Source organism: Cinclus cinclus, chromosome 4 (genome assembly GCF_963662255.1).
Source record: "Cinclus cinclus chromosome 4, bCinCin1.1, whole genome shotgun sequence".
Lineage (NCBI taxonomy): Eukaryota > Metazoa > Chordata > Aves > Passeriformes > Cinclidae > Cinclus > Cinclus cinclus.
The window spans coordinates 48512244-48534701 of NC_085049.1; the positions used below are offsets into that span (position 1 = coordinate 48512244).

A 22458-nucleotide genomic window follows, 5' to 3' on the forward strand; every position below is an offset into this window, starting at 1 on the left:
AAAGTTCACAGTCTCTGTGAATTGAGCTATACTTCAGGAATTCGATCACTGTGGAAATTTGCTCTCTTTTTCTATTCATAAGATAATTTTTAGCAAATGAGACATTTTATAACAATATCCATTATTTCATAACCTGTTCATTGCATCTCATAAAAATCTGCATGTTTACATTGTTTCATATTGTTGCCGGTTAATTTGCATTTTCTTTCCATGTTCAATTTGCATTCATTAACTCATTGCTGGTAAGTGTGTTCTTTCTATACATATTCAAAGAAATTCTTTAATTCAATTTCTCTGTTTCTTCTCATACAGTCTCACAGCCAGATATGCAACTCAGTCTAATCACAGTGGAATTGCAACCAGTCAAAAAAAGGCTTCTAGGTCAGTTAAATATCTCTAATTTATTGCTTGTTAGTGATACTCAAGCAAGTATATGCCCATTGATATTTTATCCTTTGGATTTAAGCAGACACTAAGCAATGTGTAATGTTTGTTATGTGTGCAAGCTTTGGAATGATGAGCTTTGCCACAGAAAAGCCTTGTATTAATTGGCTTTTGGCCAGTTGGCTGATTTGTACTATATATTAGCAATATTTCTGGTTGTTACGTATCTTGCATCTTTGTATCCTGCATGTAAAATATTGGATGTGAAGAATTAGTTGGTGATTTTAGTGCTCTGTACTTGCGGCTCAATTCTTGACTTTAGTCATGAGTGAAAAGAAGCTTGGGAGTCTACCCCAGTTCCCACTAGATGTTTTGCATATATAGCAAACCCACCTGAAAGTTTGAGTTCACAGAGTCAAGTTTACACAGAAGCAAAATAAAGCAGAAAAAGAGAATTACTTCCAAGACTTCTGTTCCATCAAGGGTAGACTGAACACAGTCCCCATGAATGAAAGGCTTTGTTTTGGCAGTGAATTTGACAGAACTGTGTGTAGGAGCTGACATGTTTCAGATTTTGTCAGTACTTTTAGTCTGTCATTTTCATGAGCACTAAAATCTACAAGCCAGGTTGCAGAAGAAAGAAGCTGAGGTCTAAAAGCTTACTCTTTTTTCTAGCTTTCTTTTTTTTTTTTTTTTTGGGGGGGGGGGGGAAGAGAAGGGGGATAATTAATGTGTTCATTAATTATACCTTTGCTGTACAGTTCATTGGTGAGACTAATGAACTCTGAATTGCATAATCTACAATAAAGATTGGGTTTTGCAGTTTAGAACACTAACACAATATGAGTTGCTGGTGATAGCTTGAAATGAGCTATACCACAGTCCAGTTGCTTTGCACCTGCATTTCTAGGTCTTTGTTTTCCTTATTTCTGATGCTCCTGTCTTGTCCACATTCAACATGTCAAAGATAACAGTCTTATTGTCTAATACTTTAAATCTGTGGCAGTGTTTCCGAAGCCTGTTCAGAGGTATGTGACTTGTCCCTTATTTGTTATACTCTTCTTTGCATTTCCCTAGCTGCTTAACATGATTCTGCAAGAGCAATTTAAAACCTGAATTCAATTAAGAAAGTCAGCAAATGAGGTAAACTGGAAAGTGTGTAGAGAAAATGACCTCATGCATAATTTGCTTATTGTGGCAAGTTCTTGAATTCTGGCATACAGAATATACGCACAGCTATTTTGTATTTTAACAGAACAGATGAGTTTCTAGTGTTGCACATGCCTTTTCATTGCTTTTGTCATTACCTTTGACAGATAGTCTCAGGGCTCTTACTGCCTGTCAAATTAAGGTAATGAGAAGGAGCAAATGGATTTTTAAGTTTGTTTTAGTGTATTCTTCAAGGAACAGAAGATCACTCGAATTCCCGGGTCATGGTAAAGGTTAGTGTGCATACAGCTGCAGAGCAGAGACAGTCTGCTCTGGGCTCAGCACAGAGACTAGCAGGGCAGGCTGGTGGCCAGAATGAGCTGTGGAAATAACCAGTGGATTAGTTCTCTGAGGTATAAACTGGTAGAGAAAGAGAATATGGAATTGTTTGCATATGTTTACAAATGAAAATTAAATTATTTGAACATTTCTGTTATGCCAGTGGATTAAACAAACAAACAAAAGTTTGGAAAAAAATGAAATGTTTTGTACTTCTTTATAATGTGATTTTTTTTTCCTTCCTTCTAATGCTGCTCTTTCATAACAAAGTGAAACTAACAGGATTGGATAACCCTTGTATAATTTGCACTGCCATTATTAAATCATGCAAGAAGCAGAAGAGAGATGCTCTTCTATAGCAAAAGCCTATGACTGATTTGAGCGATTAATTTTGTCTAAGAAATTGGGGTGCCCACAAAGGTGCTTCAGAAAGTTGGAAGTTGGAAAGTATTAAGGAATCTTACAGTACAAAACAAATTGAAAAAGATGCAGGCTTGCACATGCCAGAAACAGCAAGAATCTACATTTTTTTCCTTAGCATAGCCATATAGTAAGGGTTCAGATGGTGGCAGCAAATACTAAGAAATGAACTGTATAGTCTAAATGTATCTGTATCATCTAGATAAAATAAGTATTTTTCATTTAAAATAGTGAGGTGGAAGTATTTTAGCAAAAAACCTTCTGAAAAATAACTGAATAAGATAACTAAAAATCCAGCTTTTATGCTAAACACAACTGTGAAAAATTTAAGAGTAAGAGATACAAAATATTTCTCAACAATGTATTGCTGTGCTTTCTAATCTATTTCTTTAATATTTCCTCTCCAAAAGTGACATATTAATAAAGGTTGATATTGCACTTTAATATTTGTTAGGGTGAATCTGTTTTAGCAATGTTAATGGCAAATGCAAAGCATCTTCTTACATGTCTTGTGACTCTAGAAAGCAACTTCTCCCTTTTTGTATGCCTGAGGATAAGCTTTAATTTTCATTTGTGGAGTCTAACTAATTTGAATCCTCCTGTTTGTTGTTGCTTCCTGAATTCATTGGGTTTAGTTGGTTTAAAATTGTGATCTGATATTTACACCCTGTCTCCACTATATGTTGTATTACATATAATTAACAGATTTCTCACTGGTTTCTCACTGATTTTCTCACTATTCCAGGCTTCCAGGACCCTCAAGGGTGCCAGCTGCAGGCAGCAGTACCAAAGTCCAGGGAGCTTCCAATTTAAATCGGAGAAGTCAGAGTTTCAACAGCATTGACAAAAACAAGCCTTCACAATATGCAAATGGAAATGAAAAAGGTAAGGGATTAAAGTTACTAAGTTTACTCTCTGTAACAAGAAAGAAATGAAAAGAATCATCCACAAGGGTCAAGGAAGTGAATGTGGTATTTAGACTTGGTAAGGAATACCTAGGCAAATTGGGGCCTGAATTAGGACTTGTGGTTCAGTTGGGGTTTAAGTTCAGATGTGAAAACTTTAGAGATGTTATATTTTATCCATCTTTGATGGAAATATCACGGGGGGACTTTTACAAAGTAAAAGTTAATCCATACTGGATGCCTATAATCTTATTCCATATAAAAGTCTACTCTTACCCAAAGGAATAGTGCCATCATTTTGAGGGGACTTTGCATCTTAGCCTCTAATGGAGAAGAATCAAAATATTATATTTGCATCAGAATGTTACATGTAGCTATTCTTTCAGAACCTGACCTAGTGTGTGTGTATAATACTGAATAAAGGATTGCAAGTAAAATGAAATTTTGCAGGTATTTGGAGGAGCCATTATGACAATGAACTGCGTACCCTGGGTTCTTCCATTTCTCTCACCGTGACACTATTTTCTTGGAAAATGTGCCTCTTCAGGCTTTATCTCAAAAAGAATAATGCAAAAATGCAGCTTTCTGAGTTGTGTAACTAATCCATCCCATTCCTCCCCTTCTTTTTCCTTTTGTGTAATGAACAGCATTTTATTCATATCTCTGGGTTAGAACCCAGTTGAAAATGATACAATATACATAGTACCCGTTTGCATCCTTGGGGTCTGTGGGAGGAACAAGTATGCAGTGAATGTTCTTCATCCAAGCAACAGGCAACTATCCAGATTTTTTTTTTTTACAAAATTCTGATGAACATGCTTTGCCCCTAGCTGTATCTGGAGATATAAAACCATCCTTTCAATAGTTATTTCTTTATTTTTACTATCAGGATTGAGTGTTTCACATAGTTCTATAGTGGGCTTTATTTTATCAAGGACTTGTTTGTGTCAAGACATCCAAGCTAAAACTGCAAAAAGATCAGAGTGAAAACTGAGCACACACTGTATAGTTCACAAATGCGATAGAGATGTTATGAAGCAGGAGATGTGGCTACTTGAGTGAAGGTATGTACGGCAGTTTAGGTTTTAGAATTGCTTCATAATGTTGACATGTTTGCTACTGAAATATGTGAGAATGAAATTATTCAAGGTGAGACATGAATGTAGAGAATATTAGCTCATTGTCTGGAAACTGTCTTTTGACTGCTGAGGCTTGCATTGCATTGTATGCATTTATGTGACTTTTCTGCATGATGTATTTCTTTACTTCCCCATTTCTTTACAGCAGAGAATGAGAACCTTGATGAGGTTTTTAGTGCAGTCACCACTTGCAAGAGGATAAGGGGAGGCTTTTTTTGTAAAGTCAATCATTTCATTTTACGTAAAACAGAAGATGTAATGCTGCTTATCTACAGAATACTGTATTTGAGATGTTTCCATGTATTCTTTTTTTTCCTATCAAAACAGCAGAATAAATGAAAAAGCATTACTTTTTACATGATAATCAAAGATAAATACAAGCTTGTTTTAGGGTATAAAGGAGAAGTTCATTAGAGAAAATGACTGCTGTGATGCAAGGGTAGCAAAGTAATATTCTTTCATAATATCCTAAAAGAGCAGAAGAACCTGTAGTCGAGTACGTTGTGCTCTACTTTTCCTAAAAGAGAAAAACAACAGTACCATGCTATATTTTAAACGTCGTTATTATAGTGACTAATTTTTTAATATTAAAATGAGATTTCCAGTTACTTTTTGATATTTTAAAAAATATTTTAGGATGTTCTGTAACCTGAGATTTTTGAATAATTTGTTTAGAAACAAACTTCAGCCTTTCCAATACTAATAATATACAATAATATAAAAACTGTCTTTTTAAAAAGTAGTCACCATACATACCATAACAAAGTGATATTTTCCTACAGTGCAGCACAAATAATAGACCTTATACTTCAATTTTTGCTTCTGATACAGATGTTTGGAGCAATATAACTTTACCAGCTTTTTTTAAAATAGATGCAGACTCTATATGCCCTAATTTCTAAAACGGAGAGATGACTTGTGGTAATTAAATAGCTGTTAGATACCGGGACCATCAAACCTCTTTAAGGACAGACCGCTGTTGTTACATTTTTCTCTACTGTACACCTTCTTGAATGTGCTATAAGGAGACCTCAGAAAATATATACAGCATAAGATTTTTTTTTAAATCCAGTTGTAAGCAGTACTTGTAATCCATTCCTGTGTAACATGGTCACTCAGTCACGGTGGGGACTGGAGGTGTAGTCACAGAGTTAAAGGAGACCTGAAGGTGATCCAAAAGAACATGTGATATCAGCCTCTTATTTAGTATTCCATTATTTAGTCTCTCATTGATAGGATCTCCTTTGAATGTTGCTTAGGGAGTAGTTCAACTCAGTAAAAAAGCTAGCTCCCCTGAGCCAGTGCAGGTTTGCTCTTTACTAAGCAGAGCAGTTTCCACTGGCAGACCCAATCCATTGTGTGACACAGGTAACTGTGTATAGCTCTGGTGAAGTCTGAAACACAGAATGCACCAAAACATTAAGCAAACCATTAGCTGAAACTTGTTGGTGGTGCTTTAGTGTGATATTTTTTTTTTGTTGTTTTGGTTTTTTTGCTGGACTTTGCAGCTTATAGATCAATTTCAAATTTCAATTCCTGCTTTTCAGACACGTCAGATTTATCTGCCTCTGATTTAATAACATAAAGATAGAAATAAAACTAGGAAAATGAAACTATTTAAATGAAGTAATTATTCAGCTTGCTAGTAAAGTGGAAAAAGAGTGCATTTTGAGTACAGCAGTAAAATAATGTTCTAATTCATGCCACATTTTTAAAACAAATCTTTACCCCTCAGATCTTAGAAACTGTGTATTTCAACATTGATGAATGTCTCTTATGTCATGGAGTTGTATTTCCAGTTTTTCAATATAATTTAGTGATGTAAGATGGGGTTTCTGTTTTCTCCAAACTCAGTTTTAACATATGTTTTAACATTTTATCATATTTTGGCCGTATGAACTCTGAGAAACTCTGCCTTGGAACTCTGTTGTGTGATAATGCTGATGCAAATTGTTCACCTCTGTGCAGTATGTACATCTATAGTTAGTTTGTGTATATTTCTTCTGCTGCCACTGTTTTTCCAGTTGTCCCTGGTGGTGTTCTCCTCTTGTGCTGACAAGGGGTAGCTACTTTCTCATGGATAATTAGAGAGTTGAACAAGCTGAATTATTCAAATCTCACTAGATAAATCCCCCTTCAAAATTCTTATAGCACCCCCTTGTAACTCTTCCATTTTCTACTAACCTTTTTTTATAGTCACTGACTAAAAATGAATAATCTGGACACCTGTCTGCTACAGAATATTTAGATTATCATAAGTAATTTCACTGCAGTGGACGAGCTGTTGTTAATGGGTTGCCTTCTCCAGCAGCATGCAACACAGTAAAGGTCATGGATGAGAAGACAAAGGAGGTTGGTTATGTACTGGGCCCAAGTTCAGCTCTTCACATATCCTTGTTTTGTTCAACAGCCTATGAAAAGTGGTTTTGAAAATGTCTGTTTGATCATCATGGTCTTGCTGAGTTATGATAGAAATTTCTTTTTTTGCATTGAACATCTGAGATGTTGTGTTTCTGCTGTGCTTTTACAGCAGAGGCTTAGCTCTGAAGCACTGAGTTCTCAAGCAGAATGCAAAACCATTTTTACCAGAAGCTGACTATGTATCTCAGGAATAAGGGGCTAAGCCCAAAACAGAAGACTGAGTTCTTGTAAAATTTAGTTTACAGCAATAAGAAATCCTTTTCATAGGTTGGGTTCATTCTGTCTCAAAATCACCACAAGGTGGGGACAGGCTTCATGTAATGAGTAGCTAAAGCCAAGCCCAACTGAACACACAGAAAGCAGTTAATTGTGTGCAGCTTCAAGTGATGCATTTGTGCTGGAGGTTGGGGGAATAGATGTTTTAATTCCACATCTGTAAACATACAGACAGGTTGTCAATATTTCTTGTGAGCATGCAGTTCACATTCCTTGCAGAAATATTAAGGATGCCCTTTAAATTGAAGATTAATGACAAGCTAAAGTTCTCTATAATTCTTTGTTCCTGTTTATGATTTGTGACACAGGGATCAAATAAATACCAGTGGGTCCAGGAACCTGTATTTTTATTGCTATACCTGTAGCAGAAAAAGCTACTGCTAAAACAGTAAATACTCTTCTTTTTACATTTTTCCCCTCAATGAGTTCAATATTATACAGCTGGAAAGATGGCAAGGCAGACATTCTTCTTTTTAATCAGAACACTTCTTTTTTTTTTTTTTAGTAAAGCTAATAGCCTGAAGCCTTAAAAATGTAACATAACTAATACAACAGAACGTAATGGCATCCCACTGTTCACAGATTGTTACATGTATTCTGCATTAGCTTTGCATATTCTTATGGTGAATTGTTCTTCTGCATAGCTATTGGTATAGCTTAAGACCCCAATCCTCCTGTGTATTTAGGGCTAGTGTAGTGTAAGGCAAGATGTGTGCAAGTGCACACCCACTTTGAGCTGTCATCCCTCTGGCTGTTTCCTGGTATAAATTAAGATAGCCTGAGGGCTGCAGTAATTTCCAACAGCTGTAGTTGGCCCCAGTCTCTCTTACAGCATTTGAGGCTCACTAGACAAGAACAGGGGCCCCAGCCGTAATTCCTGCCTTGGTCCCAAGGAATCAGCTGTGCAGCTGCCCACCAAAGGTCCTCCATGGTGCAACTGGGAGCCCAGGAAATACGCTGTAACTTCACCTGTCACAAAAAATACTCTGAAGCAAGCTTTACCAGTAAATGTTTTCTTGCTTAGAGCAGGACTTGCCAGAGCTGCTTGAAACCTTTTGTGAAGTTAGAATGAGCTCATGTACTGAATCACAGAAAGGGTCAGGTTGGAAGGGACCACAGTGGCTCATCTCATCCAACCTCCCTGCTCAAGCAGGGTCATCTCAGAACACATTGATCATGAGTTCATCCAGATGGGTTTTAGTATCTCCAGTGAGGGAGACCTCATAACCTCTCTGGGCAATCTGTCCCAGTTCTCAGTCACCCACACAGTAAAGGAGTTCTTCTACATGCTTGGGTGGAACTTCGTATGCATCAGGGTTTTCCTGTTGTCTCTTATCCGATTGCTGGTGCCACTGAATAAAGCCTGACTTGACACCCTCCCTCTAGATGCTTGTATACTTGATGAGGTTCCCCTCTCAGTCATCTCTTCTGGAGGCTGAATAGACAAACTTTCCCAGCCTATTCATGCAGGAGAGATGCTCCAGTCCCTTCATCATCTTTGTCACTGTGGCATTTGCATACCAGGCTGAGGAGCACACAAAAAAATGCTGGGCAGATGGAAATATATAGCATCTGTTAAGGTGAAGGTGATTGGGTTAATGGAACTAGTTGCTAATACAGTTAAGCAAGTAAAAATGTTACATGTTGTCATGTTACTTTTGTTCAGATTTTTAAAAAATATTTTTGAACTAGAACTTGCTTGTGCTTTTCAGAGCGGTAAATTTTGCTATGGTCGCATTCTCTTTGTTAAAGGAAAAACAGCTTCAGTATTCTCAAAATCCTGCCGTTCCTGAATGTATTAGCAGCCTTCAGACTTCCAGATGGGTAGTTGAATCTTCATTTGAGGTTTAGAGCTGAGACTGCAAAAATGAAAATGATGCATAACTTCATACTCTGTGCTGAAGGGACGACTGTCCTCAGCATTCTCATCTATGATATTGTTCAGACAGGTGGACCCCAAGTTATGACATAGTATGTGTATATGCAAAGCATCAAGCATTCTTTTTGTCATTACACAAACCGTATTTGCTTTGCATATTTCATGTGCCTTTTGTAGTACAGAATTCATTGTACTATAGACCATATATAGATATACTATATCTAATTCCCCAACTGTCCCAGTACTGAATGGCACGGCAAGATACGTCCACTAAAAAAATATATGTCAGCTGCTGAAATAGCTATGTACCACACGATTTGATTGCCATTACCACTTCATTTTTCTGTTGTTTCAGAGTGATGATGTTTATATACTCAGGTATGTCTTGGGAATCTGAACTTCATACAGAAGAGCTTAACCCTTTCATGCGTTGGTGTGTTTTAGTTAATAAGGCTAGATGATAATGAGGATCACAGCTATTAATTGGCATAGGTTGATTACTGCAGAAGGAGCTTTGTTCACATTCATTCTGAAGATCCACTGAAGTTCCTGGATGATGCAAATCTAGTGAAAGTGCCAGAGCCTTCTGTACCTACCTGAGTTCAGAGCCAAACCAACTATCATTGCTGTACCCATGCAGATGATGTATCAGTCTAATTTTCAAGTACTGACACTGGTGTAATCGTTGGTAAAACTTTTTCCTACCTATGAAAGTGTACTGGGATAAGTTCCTGAAGTGAGCTGCTAAATATTGTTAGCAGTACTTAAAACTAAAAAATGTATTGTCACCAGCCTTTTTTTGCTTTTAGGCCTATTGATTTTATCCATTTAATTTCAATATTACTGAGTGCTTCTCTTGCCCAAAATCTTAGCTTTCTAGCGCCTATTTTTCTTTCACTAAACATCAAACTCCTCTTTGTCCAGTTTTTTTTTCCACCATAATTGTGGCATTCTTTTTTTTTTTTCTTTCTTCTTCAGTGTTTTGTTATGAGCAAGAGATTGGAAGATTTTCTTTATTACAGATCAATCAATAAAATCTTAACTTGTAAGTCTTGATTTACATAATGAAATTGTTGTAACAAAGGTGTTTCTGAGGTTTTCTTGGATTTGTGGAATATCAAACACCATAATAATGGAGGAAAGAAAGGTGTATTCTATTAGCATCCTTCACGTTCCATGCACATATAAATTATGTTTATTCTAGATCACATGTAAGTGTGTTTTAAATGTCAGGGGAGTATGACATCACCTTCAAGCAGGAGATGGGAGAATAACTATACCACTATTTTTTTTTTTTTTTAAAGCAGATTCACCAAAAGGCCCTCACCCCTCTGCAGGCATGAATGGAAATGTGCAGCATCCCACCAGCACCGGGCAGCAGCAGGTCTCTGCCATACCCTCTCCAAGTGCCAGCAAGCCTTGGCGCAGCAAATCCATGAATGTCAAACACAGCGCGACCTCTACCATGCTGTCTGTGAAGCAGCCCAGTCCCGCAACCTCCCCTACTCCAACTTCAGACAGGCTCAAGCCACCCCCTTCTGAAGGTGTGAAGCCCCCTTCTTCTGGACAAAAATCTATGCTGGAAAAATTCAAGCTGGTTAATGCTAGGACTGCTCTGAGACCTCCTTTGTCACTGAGCTCAGGACCCAGTGACAGTGGGAGAGAGGATGACAACTTTTCAGAGTGTGGTGAAATGGATGTGTTAAGTGGTGGGGTGAACAGCGGCGGCTCCACAAGTAGCAGTCCCAAAGTATCACCGAAGTTAACCCCTCCAAAAGCTGGCAGCAAAAATCTCAGCAATAAAAAGTCTTTGCTACAGCCAAAGGACAAAGAGGAAAAGAACAGGGACAAAAACAAAGTTTGCACTGAGAAAGCAATCAAGGAAGAGAAGGATCAGGTCATTGAATCATCTACAAAGAAGAGCTCAAAAATTGCAAGCTTAATCCCAAAGGGAAGCAAGACAACAGCAGCCAAGAAAGAAAGTTTAATATCGTCTTCTAGTGGGATCCCAAAACCGGGATCAAAAGTGCCAACAGCAAAGCAGAGTGCTTCCTCTGCATGCACAGGGAGTAAGGAGGTTGAAAAACTGAGGACTACAAAAGGAAACCAGTCCCAGTCAACACCAAAATCTCATCTTAGTGAGAAGGCTTCTCCTTCCTCTGGTCTTGCTTCTTCTGAAGGGAAAGAACCAAGTGCTGCTCTCACCCCAGGATCCTCCATTGGTCTATCAGCCTCTGTGGCTACAGGCAGTGGCCAAGGCACAGGAAATGGTGTAGTCCAGCTTCCTCAGCAACAGCAATACAGCCACCCCAACACTGCCACGGTAGCTCCTTTCATTTATAGGTAAGATCATGGGGGAAAACTGGGGCTTGTGCTTCCATTTAGGAAAGAGAGCTAAAATGGATAAAGTAATGGTGGATCACAGTGTTATCCCCCAGTTTCTGTCACAGCATCATGCCAATGTTTCCCTATTATTATTTTTTAATTAATGTTATTGTGTGAACAATTTCTTACAAGAACTCTGAGTCTTTACTTTTTACAAAAGCAATCCACTGCAAATATTTGCCATTTAATATTCAGGGTGTTTTGATTAGAAATACAGATCATGTGGTACATTCTCTGTGCTGCTTTTGAAAGGTCATGGCTGAGTCAGGTTTCTAGTGTGAATATTCTTGTTCGCATTGTAAGAGCCTCAACATCTATTTGCTGATATTCTATAATATTTGCTTATAATTCACCATTCTTTTCAAATATCATAAAATAAACTCCTGATGTTTTCAGAATGTGTAACAGTACTGGCGGATATTTCAGGAAAAAGCATATACAAACTTCTACAAGTATTCAAAAATATTTCAACAGTTTGTGTAGACAGAAAAGGTTGCTGTTTGCAGTTCTTTTCCTGCTTAGTTTTCTACATTAAATAGGTGTAGATTAACTCCTTGCAGGCAGTTAATTTTACAGGCAATAGTAACTCTTCAGAGGGCCAAGGTTCTGGAAAAGAAGAATGAATAGTTAATTGTAACAACATTTCTCTGAATTTATTTTGCTATATGATGGAGCAGTTGAAGAGAAACTGGGAGACTCATTATTGTACAATTCAGAAGACAGAAAAAGTGTAGAAAGATCGACAGGCTGATTTGAATAATGTTTTCAGATGTCAGCTGTTGCAAGGCTTTAGTTACAGTTGTGGGTAAATTTAACATCTGATAAAATGACATTATTAAGCAAAATATACTGCCAGTTTTTGTTAGTGTCTAGTACTCTGGACAGTCTTGGCTATAGATTAAAGAGATGATGAAGTAGGCTCTGAGGAAGTATATATATCATTACACACAACTAAACATAGCTTCAAAACCAATCTGGATGACTGATAAATTCAGAAGATCATATGGGAGGAAGAAAAGGCTCAGTATGGGTTATATTTATTCTAATATACAGTGGGGCCTTTTGAGTTTCAATTATATGTATTCGCTTAATATGCATGTGACTATCTGGAATAACCTCAGTGATACAGAGGATTTGTAGTGTGCTACATGGGACAGCCCACATATGTGTTAGGGTGCATATATAAGGAGAGAGGAAAAGGAGCTATGCTTTGCCTTCACATGTGTGTGCTGCTTAATGGCTATTTTACTACATATTGGTGCCAGTTCATTGCATGATGGAGATGTCCTAGTTTTGTTTTAAGCTTCATCTTGAAGCAGTACATACTTTGAATTTTAAAGGATGACAGAAGCATCCATCTTCCAGTATAATTTCTTGTTAATAAGTGCATCTTTGCTTCAAACAAACAGCAAAGGAGACTGTATTTGAAGTTAAATCTCACATGAAAATAAATTCTCAGTGCCAGTGTCTGATCTCAAAATACCATAAACTCAGAGTAAAAGACTGACTTTGATGAGGTTGCTTCGATATGTTGCTCTCTAACTGCGTGCAGAATCTAACTAAAAATGCACAGTAACTAATTTTCTTTAAAATCTCGAGGGCTTTGTAATGCCATACAATGACTTAATAGAAAAATGTAAATATAACCAAGGATAAAACATCCAAATTTTCAAAGTCGGCATATTTATTTCTGTGGATATATGGTAAGTGGAAATGAGAAAGAGCTGGGGTACTGTATTTACATTTTTTGTTCTTCAACATAATTGTTTTCAAAGCAGTCACCACAATTAATAACACAGAATTTTCAGGTGTGCTTTTTAACAGCTTTATATGAGTTAGTAAACAATGATTACCATTTAGACTAAAAGGGTTTTGTTTCCCAGCTACAAGGAATATATAGGCTCTGTGAGTTTGTACTTCAGTCTTTTTAAAAAATGTCAATAAAATTTAATAACAGTGCAGTGCTTTTTATCCAGAGTTCTGCAGAATCTTGTAATATACTTTTGTCATCTATTTTGACCATTAGCACAAGCATAAGTAAGCTGGAGCTTTTTTGATTCATTGCTGTTACCTAAAGATACCATATAGTTTGAAATATTTTTTGTTAACCAAGATTATATTACTGTAGATTTGTGAGGAAAAGGAGGTATTCCAAGTAGTTTTTTTGAGACTGACATGTATTTTCTTTAAGTATTGCAAACTTATAATAGTTATTAATAGTCATGTTTTCAAGAAGTCTATATTTTTATTAGTGGACAGTAAATAGAAAATGCTGCTTTACTGGGAGGTTCTCAAGTGGGATATTGCACTATTCAGGTTTGCATTCTTCGTGCTTTGCCCTGTCTGATATCACATTGTGGTTTTATTCCTCTTAAGCACCTGACATTCATATGGGATTATAACTTCTCTTCAAAGATTAGCAGCAACAGTCAGAGTTGCATTTGAGATTATCTAAACTGGCATAATTTAAATCCTTCCATTCTGTCAGAAAATGATTATTTATTTTCAAAGGTGGCTGTGAATATATTATTTACAGTCCCCTATGTGTCCCCTCTGAAGTTGACTGCAGGGTCCAACTGATGTTAGACTGAAGAAGATGTAATTTATTTGCCAGAAAGCTTGATAACAGAGATACAGTAGGAAGGTATAAGTGACTGTAGTGTTGTTTAAAGTTACACCAGCCACTACTTAAAATTTTATATTCTTCTGCTTAGACAGAATTGTAGGAGGCTGGAAATTGTGCTATTTTCCTGAGTCCCTTAAACTTACATTGAAATTTGCCTTAGAATTCAGCTGTCTGCCTAGTAGTGCTTAAATTTCAAATGCAGAAGAGTAACAGAGAATTTTAGTACTTACTAGGCTATTGTGCAGACTGGAGGAAAAAGATACATTAATGGCAAAAAAAGTAAATCCTGCTGAATTTCAGTAGTTATAACTGGATGCACTTCAGCTTTATTTTATTAACTACTCCAGTATCCATTGTAGGGGCTTAGCTGATTTTTTTTTCCCCATGGCTGAGATACAGAATCTAGAGCTCTCAAATCCCAGGGCCTGTGTTGCTCAGGAATTGCTTACTGCCTGAAATGCTTAAAGTACAGAAATTGCTGCTGAGAATTAACTGACCACTCATCATCCCAAGCTGCACTTCTATGTTGTGCATTGCTTAAATTTTCATTTTTCAGCTAAGTTTTAGTTTGGTGATAGCAACATCTGGAAAAAGTTTGAGCAGTGTCTTAACTGTAGTCTTGCAGAGATATTCTTTCTGTGTTAATGCCACAAATTCCAGTTTGGCACCTCTTTTGTCCCTGCAAAGTAAGAAACTGGTAACTTCAGCTACCTAATATGTTGGTGTAGAGAAGATGTTGCCAGACTCTTCTCTGAAATGCAGGGTGAAAGGATAAGAGGTAACAGATGCAAGTTACAGCAGGGGAGGTGCTGATTGAAAGTTTAAAAAATGTGGTTTAAATTTGAGGTCAGTGAAACACTTGGTGCAGGCTGTGGAGAGTTGTGGAATCTCTGTCTTTGGGCATGTCCAGGATCCAACAAATCAAAGCTCTGAGCAACTTAGTGTGACCAGACTCTCTTTAAGAAAGTCGTTGGACCAGATGGCACTTAGAGCATCTTTCAATTACTTTATGATTCTGTAAGGACTAAAGTATTCAATAGATAGGGCAGAAAAAAAAAGGGACATATCAGTGTAATAAATAAACATGTTACTGGTCACTAAAACTTTCTTCCCGACTGCTTTAATACATGGTGATTAACACAATTCTTGTACTATGCCATAGCTTGAAGGGTGAGCAGGAGATTCAGAGCAGTTCAGTTCAGTTCAGGAGGTTCAGATGGGGAGGAGGATATCTGGTTCTGTCTCTGGAAGTACAGTGAAATTCAATTCCAGATGCCTATTTGGGATGTTTTTATACAGGCTTAGGAAAAAATTATGCTACTCTTCAAGAATCCTGCAACCATGTGGCTTCTTGAAGCCATATGGATGTCCAGTTTTGATAACCAGAAGCTACTTCACTGTTGCTGATTGTGGAGTTGAAACTAAGTTTACAGGAAAAAACATTCTATGAGTTTAACTGTGTTTGTTAATAATTAATAGATTATGCTGCTCAACATACTTTTTCAATGACGTGAGGACTCAAACTCATGCTGCAGTGCTTTATTGATTCCTGTTATTTATGTTGCTGCTGTGAAAATAAAGCAACAGTCACTACCAAAGTTTTGCAGTCGTAGGCAGTGCTAAAAATTGGCACTCACCAGTTTTACTTGTAACAAATACTTCTTCTTTAGACAAGTCTTCCCATTTTTCCATGACTGACTTTCAAGTTATTGTGCAAGAGAAGTTTCCATTGTAGAGGTGTTAGTTTAAGAGATGCGAAGAAGCATAATAAATGAAGAAATCACTGGAAACACATATTTGATTAATTGTCCTTTGACTGGAAAAGGTGTTTTCCTTCTCTTTGATTGCTCTTTTTAAGTATGTGAGGGAATAATCCCATCCTGTTCCTTCTCTTTATAAGGCTAAACCAAATCCAATCTTTCTGGTTTTGTGTTTGTTTTGGGTTTTTTTAAACTTCCAGAAGGGTTTCTTCTTCCCCATGAGCATCCTAGTAGCCCTTCCTTGCATCTGTTCCCAATTTACCTCACAATTCTTGAACAAGAGTGATTCAACTGCTCATATTGCAGACATGGTCCTGCCAGTCTCTTACACTGACAGTGATACACATTCAAGACAGCTGCATCTCAGAGAGCTGCTGGAAAAACGCCATCATATTCATCTGACATCTTTTGGAATGTCAACTAAAAAGCAAACAAATCTTTGATGTTATCTGTGTTTATCTAAGATTGGCTATTTCGTCAGAGGCAGGAAATGACTGTGTTAGAGACCACTAATTAAGTAGTGTTTTAAATTCTGTTCTTAATTACCCCATACAGGCTCATTTTAATCAGAATTAATAAGCTTGTGCAGGTCTGACTGAGAGAAGGATTTGTACCATCAAGTGAGTTTGCTGCTCTTACATATAGGTAGCATGTAACTCAGTGGGTTGGAGATAAATATATTCTCTGATTGTCATGATTAAAATAGAATCAGTTTGTCCTGTTTTCATGAAGGTTGCCTAAATTAACCTGCACTGTAGATGCACAGCACTGAAGAAATATCACTGGGCTGGCTTTGACTAAACTGAAATTCTTTTCCCTTTTCTTTATATTAAGAGAGAAATTTAATTATTTTTAAGGCAGTGGGCTGTGAATAGGTAGAGGATAGAGGATCATTCATTAAGGCTAGTGTGCAAGGTTAATGAGAAGACCACTTAATTTGCTGTTTACTTTCTTTGAGGTTAATCTGTGCTGCAGTCCTGCAGTGATGACTTGAGTCATTCATAGGATTAATGCATCCTACAGAAAGACATTAAAGCCAGAAGTATAGAAGACAAGCCTCACAAATTAATTTCCCATTTTTAAAAACTTAGAAGAGGCATTTATATTCTTAGTCCACTGTATCACAACCCACAATGGGCCCACAGCAATGCAACTTGAAATTTTGGTACCCAGTGTGTACCTGGTCTTCCTTGTTCCCCAAATCCTACATCATTTTACTTGGAAATCTTTCACACCTAGTCTAGTGTTTCACCATTCTCAGTGCATCTGTGCTAAGCTCCACTCCAGAGAAAACTGGGGCCTTGGCCATCATGCATGGAAAGGCAGGACTGGTGTGTAAGTGCTGGCAGCCAGCAACCCCCTGGAGACCTCGATGAAAAAGAACTGTTTGTGAGAGACCTGTTCCCTGCTCCCTCCTTGTGGTATCTCCATCACAGCTGCCCAAGGGCCAGTGCTTCCTAGTCCCTCTGTGCCACAGCAAATAACCAGTACAGTGCAATTTCAAATAACAGGACAGTGCAATTTCAGAGTGCATTCACTGCAGAAGGATAGAGTGAGCTCTTTTATTAGTTAAGAAACTCTCCTCTCAAGCATGAAATGTAAAACTGCATTCAAGTTTGGCAGGACACAGTTAACCTTGCAACATGTAGTGATCTCATGTTTCCATTAGTGTGTGACAGAAAAGAACCAAAAATAGTTTTTTATGGAGCAGTTTTCTGCTTCCAGCATCTCAAAAGTACAGGAATTGGTAAGAAAACAGTGCATCTGATCAGGCATAGTTTACATTTTGGTTTCTGAGTTGAATGATTTTAATCAATGGATTCCATCATGTCAGTACTTGTGCTGCTCTTTGTGCAGGTATCTGTTTTCTCATTTATTGTTATTAATTGCTGAACAAATCCATTCATTAAATTTAAAGAAAATATTAACTGGAAATTTATTTAATAAAATTAGTTGCTATAAAATTATTTTAAGAAAAAAGTCACTGTATTTATGAGTTTTATTTATAAAATACAGACACGGCACACAGTTAAATGTTTCTTATTTAAGTTGGTCATTGGAAACGCTTTATGGAGAATTTTGAAAATTGAACTGTAAATTTCACATTTTGAAATTAGGATATAAATATTTGACTCGTCTTTTAACAAATCATAAGAGTGACTGCTATTCATGTCAGGAAAGCTGGAAGAACTTAAGCTCTAAGTGAAGATCTTATTTTATATTAAAAAGTGGGTATTATATCTTCAGATGCATTATTTTGCTGTATACACATGGTGGTATATGTTGCTATTTGGTGACATCATTGTTCAGCAGTTCCAGTGTAAAGTAGGTTTTACAACTATCCCTTAAGAAGAGGCAATAGGTGTGAGATATTTTTTATTATAATCAGCATGCTCATGTGTTTCTCGCTATTTACCTTCATATAAGAGAAAGTAACTGTATTCAATGAGGGGTTCCCATTATAATTTATCATTTATATACACAGAAATAGACCCTTAAAGAAAATATGAGCTATTTGTTAGAAAGTTAATGAAAAAAGTTGTATTATTCCATTCCCCAAAGTTATATAAGGGGCATTATCAAAAGAAGCTGCACACAGATTTAAGTATCTGGGCCAAATTTCCATCCAGCCTTGTATAAGCTTTTTCCCACATGGCCTTTCTCGCTTAATATTTAATCAATTAAAAGTTTTTATTTCCTTTATGTATGTGCAAGGATGAGACTTAACCAATGTAAATGGATTCCAACTAGATTTGGTTGACAAATCCTGCAAAAAAAAAAAAAGTGAGGAAAAAAAATGGCATCATATTTCACAGAAATAACTACAAGTTGTTTCTGCAGAGAAAGAGAGAGAAAGCCTGGTTGATTGTACATTTATGTGTCTGGACTTTAGCATAATAATAATGTGACAAAAATTGTATTTTCACCCTAGAGTGATACGATTCTAGATGGAGCTGCAACTAGCACTTTTTTCCGTGAATACATGAATGATAGATAATAATAATCAATATTTTTGCTTGATTTCAGAACTCTCTCCGAAAATGACAGTACCTCTTTACCACCTGCTGACTCCTGTACCAGTCCTACTAAAATGGATTTGTCATTTAGTAAGACTGCCAAACAGTGCCTAGAGGAGATATCTGGTAAGTAACAATAAGTCAGAAGACTGTGAACTTCTCTATTTACATCTGTTTCGTACCAGGAGCTTTATGATGGGTTGAAGTAACACTTCTGACCTCTAATCATGAGTAGTATTAAATACACAGAAAATTCAGGTAATGCATATTTAGTGCTTCAAATCCACTATCTCTTTGAATTGGTTCCTTCTGTTCCAATACCTTCTTTGTCATTTTGCAGAAACTGGGCTTTCACAATCTAGGGTTTCATGTAATTGTTATTTTATTTAATCGTACTGAATGTTCCAAGAAGAGCAGTGGAAAGTTGACTTCAGAAATGTTAACACTCTCATTTAATAGCACCAAATTAGATCATAACATTAGAACTGAGACATAAATGACATAGTATACATGTTGCTTTTATAAATGAATCTGTATTCAGAAAACAAGCAAGTTCTTACTATTGTACCTGTGTGTAAGTTGCTGCTAGAGCTAAGCTGCTAAAGGCTGTGTTACAAGGAATTCCTTGTAAACATGGATTTAAGTCCTTTCTAGGTTACAAAGCTGAAGGGATGGGGTAATACTGTCATACTGGAATAATTCCTTCGAAATCAACAGAACCATGCTGAGTTACATGATCATTGCATCTGGCCATGACTCTGCCTGTGGATGCAAAAAGCAAAGTGTTCCGCAGGTCACTTTCTCATCAGGACTGAATTGCACTGCAGGGTTGTGTACCAGTCGGGACTCTTTGCAAGAGCTGGTACTTGGGGCTGTTAGGTTTTATTTTTGCTGTTGCTTTGTTTTGTTTTTCATTAGCATCCTTACTCTTATAATTTTAGAAAAATAAAAGGTGATATCCTATCTCACTGGTTTTACCTATAGTTTTCCCTTTTACCATAAATTTTTAACATTCAAATGGATTTGTAATGAGTCATGTGCATGCACATGCACAGGATATAACTCACTTAAAGCACTAATTTGACACATCAGTCTAAAATTATCTCTCCACCAGAAGGGAAATCAGATGCCCAAGATTTATGGGGACTGTCTTGACATTTAGCTGACTCATACTGAAAAAGGTTTTGTTCTTGTTTGTCTCAGTCCCTTCGGAAGTTTTCTAACATCCTTTATTTGCACAGTCAGTTTCTGTGATAAATATGTCATTCTAAAATATGGTGTAAGGTTCTTTGGAGGTGATGCATACCTGTTAAAATATAAAATTGTTTTTAATTACTAATATACATGAAGAGTTATATAAAGGGTCTAATGTATATAAAGAGTTTAATTGAAACACTTACTACAAATAAAGAGACGCTTCAAGGAATCATCCAGAGAGATGCTAGAAAAACCCCAAACAATTCAATACACGCTGAAATGATCAAACAGAATATCATGTCTGATGACCTTTTACATTCTACATGGAAGGGAAACAGCATCAAAAAGAAGAACATGGCAGAAAGAAAACTAGACACCAGAGATGTTCCTAATCTGATTATTTAGACTCTGGCATTAGCTGTTGATTGGCATAGCAGTCTGTAAAGCAGAACCACTGGTAAAATGTGGTCAGTGATTTGCTGTGTGCATAGGGAAACAGAGGTGTGTCACTCGTATTTGACTGTTAGCAGCAAAAGGAATAAATGGATCAAGTACTATATTTGCTGAATAATTTATTGCCTGTGTGGATGAACTATCACCAAGTCATTGGTGATTCTGTTATTAGATCTGCATGGAAAAAAGCTCATGTGATAGTTGCTCAGAGTGTTCCATGATAGATTAGCTATGAGAATGGACAGTTATTCTTTTACTTGAGGGTGTCTTTATTCTGGTATGATCAAGGGATATCGCTAGTAGTAACAAAGAGATAGGTATGGTTAATTTCTGTAGTCTGGTCACTTATTTTTAAGGTATTAAGCCATGAATCCAGTTTATTTCGTTTTGATACTACCTTTTTCCTAAAATTGTCAACTGTTGCTACGGGTAGGCATCATCTTTATATTATCTTGATTTTTTTTTTGAAACTTGGTAGCCACCACCCTAGCACAATATGTTTATAAGCAGTAAGGATAATGCAAAAGAGTGTACATCAATGGAAATCACTAAACAGCTTGGAGGAGCGTGTTCGTAAAGTGCTGTCCCACCAATACTGTGTTTCTGCTTCATTAATCATTATTATTTTTAAAATGACAAATATTTTGAACTAAAGCTGACAACCTCAGGACTAGAATATTTTAGCCAATATTGTTGTATAATGTTCTCTACTTTCTGAATATTTACACATTTTGGTTTGTTATTGCTTCTTGGCTGAACATTGCTGCTCCCATCACCATCCAAGCTGTTTATATCAGAACTCCTAATCCACTTTGGAGCAATAATAACCAAGTTAACCTTAACTAATGCTTTAAGCATGTCTGGTTCAAGACTTCTCCATAATAAAGACAAAAGTTGGATGCAGAAAAAATAATGCTAAAATTTATTTAGGAATTGTTGGCTGGGCACCATTCTCCTGGTGTAATTCAGGAGCCAAATCCAAGTTAATTTTCTTGCTACAGTGGTGAAAAGTCATGACTTTGCTCTCTGTGTCCAGCAAGGCAGTTCACATCCCTTTCCTACTGTCTAAACAGTGGTGAAGGGAAAGTAGAAAATAAAGCAAGAATCTGTAGGAGTTCTCAGCTCTCCTCTGCTCTGTCTTCCTCCTCCAAGGGAGCTGGTTACCTTTATAGCCTCTCCTATCTTCTAGCTCAGAGCTGGTGAAAGGTAAAATCAGAGCTCAAGGCACTTGTTTTCTGCCCACTGCTTTGCAAGTGTTTACTTGGTTTTGCCTGCACAGCCATGAGAAGAGAGTAGTACTGGAAGGCAAGGGAGATGGGGAGGCTGGTGTATGCATGGTCTCAAAAGTGTGGCTTGTGGTTGCCCTGATAAACTGGACAACAGCCTCTTTATTTTATCTTGTCACCAATAATCTGCTGCTCTTGGTGAATATATACATGGCTTATGCCTAAAGGCAGTTCTGCATCTTGATAGAGCTACTGTAAATCTGTTCCTATGTCTCTGGTAGAAATTTGTTCTAGATGTGAGCTGACTTTCTTCCTACATTTTTTCCCCCCTGTGAATATTCCACAGCTCAGCCAGAGGAGCCCCAAGTGTTTCCACAGCGCACATGCAGATCAGCACTAGAGCACACCTAGAGCAGTGTTTAGTCCTGCACACCTTAAATCCCCTACCTGTGCACAGTTCCAATGATACATGTACTCCCACTGAATGAGCCCTGTTTGCAGGCATGAGAAACCTGCAGGGTACTTCTGCTGTGTTCTGTGTATGGTAGGTTTGTTGCTCATGTGGCACACAGCTATGCAGACCTCTGTCCAGGAAATCCCAGACAGAAGTCTGAGACTCCTAAATAAGGAACAATTCTGCATTCAAGTATAAACACAATTTCTTGCCTGTACATTATGTACCATTTGCCTCAATGAGACTCCTAAGTACCTACCCACTCAGTTTCTACAAAACTGGAATACACCTTTATAAACAGGATTATAAAATGGTAATGAAAGTAAAGGCTAATGAAGTAATCTCGTATAGTTTTTGTTACTCATGGTATGGCTGGGAACAAGTTGTTCAGGCTTTCTTACCAACTATTTTTTCGTAAAGTAGCCGTG

The 22458-nt window shown here is 37.1% G+C and overlaps 1 protein-coding gene across 2 annotated transcripts in view; it reads left to right on the plus strand.

The window, feature by feature from the left end:
- Nucleotides 1-22458, plus strand: part of NAV3 (neuron navigator 3) — a 247066-nt gene that overhangs the window by 110416 nt on the left and 114192 nt on the right. For both annotated transcript variants that reach the window (XM_062492048.1, XM_062492049.1), the window contains exons 6-9: nucleotides 313-381; nucleotides 3038-3177; nucleotides 10220-11255; nucleotides 18711-18826. In XM_062492048.1, the coding sequence (XP_062348032.1) occupies nucleotides 313-381; nucleotides 3038-3177; nucleotides 10220-11255; nucleotides 18711-18826 (1361 nt within the window). The remainder of the gene's footprint in view (nucleotides 1-312; nucleotides 382-3037; nucleotides 3178-10219; nucleotides 11256-18710; nucleotides 18827-22458) is intronic.